This window comes from Hyaena hyaena, unplaced genomic scaffold, assembly GCF_003009895.1.
Source record: "Hyaena hyaena isolate Hyena2069 unplaced genomic scaffold, ASM300989v1 scaffold_364, whole genome shotgun sequence".
Taxonomy (NCBI): domain Eukaryota; kingdom Metazoa; phylum Chordata; class Mammalia; order Carnivora; family Hyaenidae; genus Hyaena; species Hyaena hyaena.
The window spans coordinates 1,393,289-1,400,819 of NW_024080996.1; the positions used below are offsets into that span (position 1 = coordinate 1,393,289).

At 37.7% G+C, this 7,531-nt stretch overlaps 1 protein-coding gene across 1 annotated transcript; it reads left to right on the forward strand.

Annotated features, from left to right (window-relative positions):
• The first annotated feature begins 976 nt into the window (after positions 1-976).
• Positions 977-1,949, forward strand: LOC120243947 (olfactory receptor 8D2). The gene has a single exon (XM_039250197.1). The coding sequence runs from the start codon at positions 977-979 to the stop codon at positions 1,901-1,903; it is 927 nt and encodes a 308-aa protein (XP_039106128.1). The 3' UTR covers positions 1,904-1,949.
• Positions 1,950-7,531: the final 5,582 nt, after the last annotated feature.

A 7,531-nucleotide genomic window follows, 5' to 3' on the forward strand; every position in this document is an offset into this window, starting at 1 on the left:
AATAAAGGGACATTTTGTACCATGCAACATGACTTGGTGAAAAATTATCAAATTTGATTCCTCACATAATAAAAATGTATCAAGTGAAAGCAGGGAATCCTTTTCCCTGAATCTTTCCTTGGATTTAAGGGGGAACTAAGTCAGGAGAGGAGAAAACTTCCAGTTCTGAGGTATAGCTTCGAGAGAAATGCCAGTGAGAGTTTGGCCTCTAATTACGGAGAACAGGGAAGAGTCAAGAGGGAAACGCTGCTTTGTTGATTTCTCAGGTACTATAGGTGAAAGCCAATCTGCTTTCCTATTTCTTGAGCAGGGAAAGTTTAAAATACAGTCTAATAGCCTTTGGCCCCACATTTCTGTCAACCTTATCTACATTGAAAAGAATTTCCTGGCCTACTGAATTTTTCCATTCACAGGATGGAGTGGAAGAATTGATTAGAGCCATTTCTATTTTTTTTTTAAATTCACAGTCTGTAAAAGCCTTTTACATTTCTAAGTTCTCAGTTTTAGAGGACATCTACTCACGTAGATGGGCTGACAAATTGAAACAGACTGCTTTAAATCATTAAGCTAGACTCAAAGCCATGTTGCTACTAAGTCTGAAGGTTCTATTGGTATATGTTCAAAGAAAGAGGATGAACAATATTCTATTAATGCTGTTAATGAAAAACTAATTAGGTTTTGAAAGTTTGTATTTTCTTTGAAAGTGAGGTAGTTTAAGGGCATAAACCTTGGAGTAAAATGAATGGGGACTTAAAGGGGAGCATTTGAGAGTGTTGGTGGAAACAAGGCTCTGGGTTACACTTGTGGTCTTTGTCCTGGACCTCTTAAATCCATGGAAAGGATCAAGGCATGAGACAGATAAGGGATGGAACAAATCAACACATAGAATGTCATTCTGCTTTGGGAATCAGAAAAAAACCAACCATTAATTCAGCTATTTTCTCTTATTTCTTTCTGCAGATAATATCTTGTAAGAATGGCTACTTCAAATCATTCCTCCATGACTGAGTTTATCCTTGAAGGGTTAACAAAGCACCCAGAGCTTCAGTTGCCACTCTTCCTACTGTTCCTTGGAATATATGTGGTCACACTGGTGGGGAACCTGGGCATGATCCTCTTAATTTCTATCAGTTCTCAACTTCACTCTCCAATGTATTATTTTCTCAGTCATCTGTCATTCATTGATCTCTGCTACTCCTCTGTCATTACCCCAAAAATGCTGGTGAACTTCATATCAGAGAAGAACAGTATCTCCTTTTTGGCATGCATGATTCAGCTTTATTTCTTCCTTATTTTTGTAATTGCAGAAGGCTACCTTCTGACTGCCATGGCATATGACCGTTACGTAGCCATCTGTAGCCCACTGCTTTATAATATTATCATGTCCCATAGGGTCTGCTCCATGATGATGGCTGTGGTATATTCACTGGGTTTGTTTGGGGCTACAGTCCATACTATCCGCATGTCACTATTGTCCTTCTGTGGGTCTCATGTTGTCAGGCATTATTTTTGTGATATTCTCCCCTTGTTGACTCTCTCTTGCTCCAGCACCCACATCAATGAGATATTGCTGTTTATTATTGGAGGAGTTAATACCTTAGCACCTACGCTGGCTGTACTCATCTCTTATGCTTTCATTCTTTCAAGCATCCTCCATATTCACTCTGCTGAGGGACGGTCCAAAGCCTTTGGTACCTGTAGCTCCCATCTCATGGCTGTGGGGATCTTTTTTGGATCTATTACATTCATGTATTTCAAACCCCCTTCTAGCAATACTATGGAACAAGAGAAGGTGTCCTCAGTTTTCTACACCACAGTGATCCCTATGCTGAATCCTATGATCTACAGCCTGAGGAACAAGGATGTGAAGAGCGCACTGAGGAAGGTGGTTCAGGGAAAGTAGTCATGCTGACAAAAGGTGTTCTCAGAGGAAGCAAGAAAAAAATGAACCAGATGAAAAGTTTTCATGGGCTCTATGTAATTTCTTTCTCTCTGCCAGAGATAAAATTTACCATTACTTACAAAATATACATTTCATACTTGAGAATGATTGAGGCATTTTTGGAGATTTTCAGACAATAAGATTTTCTGATGGTCAGTATAATCTTTGGAAATTTTACATGTATTAGAGGAACAGGAGTTGATGGAAGAGGGAGAACAAATAAACATAAAAAAGAATATCTTGGGGCACCTGGGTGGCTCAGTCGGTTAAGTGTCTGACTTTGGCTCAGGTCATGATCTCACAGTTTGTGGGTTCGAGCCCTGTGTTGGGCTCTGTGCTGACAGCTAGCTCAGAGTCTAGGGTCTGCTTCAGATTCTGTGTCTCCCTCTCTCTCTGATCCTCCCTTGCTCACGCTGTTTTTCTCTCTCTCAGAAATAAATAAAAAAAAAACATTAAAAAAAGAATATCTTGAAGATATTAGTTAATATGTTAAATTAAATATTAATTTTGAAGTGCTTGATAACTAGAGAGTGAGGTAAGGGTTGTGTTTGAAGGAGGGTGATGTTAATTGATTAAGAATTCCTAGAGAACAGGAATAAAGATGTCTTTAAACTTACTAAGAGAAAGAGTTGTTTTCAGTCCATAGGACTTCATAGTGAGATTCTGAGGATATCAAGACAGAGCTGTAAGGGTAGTAGTACTTATAGTGAAGAACAACTTATAGGTGGATTGTGGTGTGTGTGGAGGGTGTCAGGGAGAGAGACAGAGGCAAAGAGACAGAGAGAAAGAAGAGTAGGTTCAGGATGAAGGTTAGGGGAAGAGATGTCATTAGCTTAGTCTTATCAACAACTTATATACATTCAGTACATATCAATAATAACTACCCTGAAGTCCTACATTGGCTCTCTTGGATACCATCCCTTAGGCTATGACTATCAGCACACAGTCTGTTAGAGCATGGCTCCAATTTAGAGAGATAAATTAATTTTTAACTTTGTATTAGAATAATAGTTTTAATGAAAATGATATTTCCTTCTGCCTAAATCCTATAGTTCTTTCCTACCACTGTATCTGATACAGAGGCTTTATCTTGTGATTTTGGCTATATCTACCATTTCTCTTTGGTTCAGGTGCCTTCTCAAAGAACAGAAACACAGCCTCCCTGGTGATTTCTTGCATTGGGACAGCATTCCCAACATCAGTGCATAACCTGGAGATCACTCTATTCTTAAGTATAGAGCTCTTCTTTGGAAGTTATATGCTTGAGGTAGCTGGGAATCAAGCTATAATAATTTGCAGCTTTGGTTTTATCAATGATGTAAATGTGAATCTCAAAGAACTTTTAATCAGATTTGCAGATGCTGTGAAGTTATGACAACAGATAATGTAATGGTTGACAAAATCATGATTCTCAAAGACCTGTAGAAGCTGGAGTGATGGTTATATTTAATGAGATTGAAAGGCAAATGGATACCATGAGATTCATTGCTTCTACGAAAAGGAATAGAGTGGGAGAGAATTAAAGATTTTTGGTGACAGTAGAGCCTATATAAGTTCACAGTATAGCTGCCTAAAAAGTTAATGTTACCTTGTTTGCATTAGATGCATTACAGTATTTAAAATGAGAAAAGTTCCAGTCCTCATTGTCACCATAGTGATCAGACAACTTGCATTTAAATGCAGTTTATTCAGAGTTTTCAAGGCCCACTGGCCCCTTTTATATTCTGAGGACTATGACCATGATGAAAGACATGGAATCATACATCCATTGATTTATTCCCTTTTGGTCATTTAATAAATATTTCTGAAAGCCCATTACATGCCTGAGAATGTCCATCCTCTTACTGGTGATAACAGAAGGAACAAAAAACACAAGATCCTTTCCTTTATTAGATTAAGTTTTTCATTTCAAAGAAAGACAATAAACAGGGAGACAAATCTATAATATTGTAGAATGCTTTCTAAAAATATAAAGCATGATAAGAGGATAGAGATTAAAACAGATATGGAGGTGGTTAGCTTACGAACAGAAGGGCTGAGATTTTTAGTTTGTCCAACTTATTCTTGCCACAGGGCATAACCAGGTTAAATGGGAGAAAGTGGCAGAGCGGTACACTTTTTCTCGAATTAAGGGGCTTTTTCTCACATTTCACATTTGCATACCACCACCATTTGTTTGTGGGGTGAGATTCTATATCGCCCTTAGTCTGTTTGTTAATTTCTTGGTATGCACACAGCTTGTACCTAGGGATGTGAAATGGGTGGGAAAATCCTCACAAGGGGCTATTGTATTGGGCCCTGTATTCACTTCCTGTGGCTACTGCAAAAAAATCACAACAGAGGTATATTGTCTCACAGTTCTGGAGATCAGACATCCAAATTCGTGTCATTGGGCCAAACCAAAGTGTGGGCAGAGCCTAGTTCCTTCTGAAAGCTCTAGGGAAAATCTGTTCTTTGCCCCCTCCACCTTCTGGTGGCATGCCTCAGATTATGGCTACACTACTTCAATCTCTGCTTCTTGCTTCCTCTTCTGCTGTGTAAAATCTTCCTCTGCTTTTCTCTTATAGACATATATTTGATTGTGTTTAGGGCCTACCTGGATAACCCAGAATATTCTCCCTCTCTGAAGATCCTTAACTGCGTCACATCTGCAAAAGTCCTTTTTGACATAAAAGATAGTATTCCTAGGCTTCAGGAATTAGGAGGTAAATATCCTTTGGAAGACATTTTTCAGCTTCCCACAGAGTCCCTTGGAAACACGGACCTATGAGATTAAATTAAAATTACACATTCTGAGGGTCTGCTTCAGGCTCTGTGCAGAGCTTGGAGACTGTCTGGGATTCTCTCTCTACCCTCTCTCCCTGCCCTTCCCTCTCCCCACCTCAAAATAAAAACATAAATTTTAAATATATTAAAAATTTTTTTAAATTTTTCAACATAAAAGAATAATAAAATTGTATGTTCTTTCTGGGATTCTTAAGACTGGTTGAAGCAAGAGAGTGGGGAAAAAAAACTACTCAAACTCTATTAGTCATAAAACCACAAAATATGAACTGTAATTCTTTCGGGATACATGTCTGAATGCCTAGAAAAATATTATTCATTGAGCACCATTACTGGAGCCATTCATAATGATCTCACTTTACTTCGCTCATGAAACTGTTTGATTCTTTGGATTATTTAAAAGTAGAGTCTCTTTTGGGGTGCTCAGGTGGCTCAGTACATTGAGTGTCTCACGCTTGATTTGGGCTCAGGTCATGATCTCATCTTCATGAGATTGAACCCTGCATGGGCTCCGGGCTCCATGCTGGGCATGGAGCCTTCTTAAGGTTATTTCTCTCCCTCTCTCTCTGCCTCTTTCTCTCAAAAAAAAAAAAAAAAAATTAGAGCCTCTTGCATCTTATTTGCTTTTCTTGATTTTAGTCAGATAGTTTCTAAGATAGCAAGAACAGGTCCTATCTGCCATACTTGGCCAGCAATACACCTCCACCATTGCTTCCATAAGAATAATTTTGTCCAGGAAGACATCTGCACTGGTGAGAAGAAAGAAATTATATGAATGGCAGAATATTAATTTTTCTTATGTTCTGGGCTATCTTTGAGGTTGATTATAGAGTTTATTAGTTCCTTCTCATAGTGCTTCATAATTTACAAAACTAATTTTGTGTTATATATCATCTCATTTTATGACTCTCCTGTGAAGCAGATAGGATTATTTTACAGATGAGAAAGTGAAACACAGACCATGGGCCAGGACTGGAGTTAGAGTCTCTTGAATGTCAACCCAGGGCTCTTTCTACCTCCCCATGATGAATAATTATTAGGATGAAAGTGGATGGGGGATTGGTTAAATAAATGATAGAAATAAAGAAGTGTACTTGTCATGATAAGCACCAGGTGTTGTGTGGAAGTATTGAATCACTATACTTTACACCTGAAACTAATAATACACTGTATGTTAACTAGTTAGAATTTGAATAAATTTTTTTAAAAAAGAAAATATTTTTAACATTATTTCTGAATAAAAGACCAGGTGGATCACAAAAAAATACCCTTCTGCTTTTGGTATAAGTCTTACCTATTATAAAAGTAATTGAGAAATAATTAACTTAAGTCCTGTTACCTCACTGATGAGAAACTGAGTTTCAGAGTCTCAATGATGTCCTCAGAGTAACACAGGTATTTTGATCAAAAGAACATTAAATGTGCCAATGCTCATAGCAACATTATTTACAACAGCCAAAAGATGGAAGCCACCCAAATTCCATTGATGGATAAATGGATAAACAAAATATGGCATATACATACCATGGAAAATTATTCAACCTTAAAAAAAATTCTGACAATTGCTACAACCTGGATGAATCTTGAAGACATTATGCTAAATGAAATAAGCCAAACACAAGATGAGAAATATTGTATTATTCCATTCATATGCAGTACCTAGAGGAATCAAATCCTCAAATCAAATAGAGTCAGAAAGTAGAAAATTAGTTGCCAGGGACTAGAGAGAGGGAGGATGGGGAATTATTGTTTAATGAGTGCAGAGTCTCAGTTGAAGGAGATGAAAAAGTTCTGGACATGGATGGAAATGATGACTGTATAACACTGTGAATGTACTTAGTGCTGTAGAACTAGAAACTTAAAATGATTCCAATGGTATATTTTATGTCATATATATGTTTACTACCATTAAAAAAAGGGAAAATAAGGGACAGTCTTTAGCTTTAAGGAAAAGTTTACATTTCATTATTTTTCTCCTTTTTTTTTTTTAACTGACTGATGAAATAGTGGTGAAGAACCAGCACCTGACTGCAGACTTTTGGGAATCATTGATCTAATTTCTCTGTGTTTCAGAATTCCCACTGGTAACATGAAAATATAAAATAAGAAACTTTTTTTAGGAAATTCACTACTCTTGGGAAATATAGCAATGGGAGGGAGGCGAGAGGATGATATTATTTTTGCAAAGCCTTATTAAATACTGAGCACACCAGTAATCTCTAGGCTCAGTAGGTCTTGGGAGACCTATGTGTGCAGGGGGAGTTAAGTATTTCTAATGATATCCCTATGCTTGATAAACCTCAAATAAAGATCCCATGTCATGTCTCTCTCTTGCTTTTAAGACGAGGGAAACTTCAAGATCCAGAAAGTTAGTAGTACCAGATCAATTCTGTTGCTTTGCTTTTAGCCAACCAAATAATTCAATCATTGACATATAAACGTGCCCATTAGGCAGCAGAAGAGGCTTTGCTCTTTCTTGGCTATAGAAAGAATCTGTGTATAATCAAAGTAAACAATTCCTGAGAAGTTCAATCTCTGTTCAGTTCCAGGTAAGTGTCCAGTTTCATTTATGGAAGTTCTACTCCCATCTAATAGAAGGCTGGTTGGCGATTGGCAACAACACTAACCATGTGCTATTTTTTGGCTTTACCAGGAGCACTTGCCCCACTTTCCTTTCCACCTGATTATGTCATCCCTTCTTCTTTTCCATAATGTTGCCTTGTCATTTCTTCATAAATTGGGTCAGAGCCTCCTGCAGCTGTGCTTATCCAGCTCTTGTGCAGAAAATGTCACTAAACTTTCCAC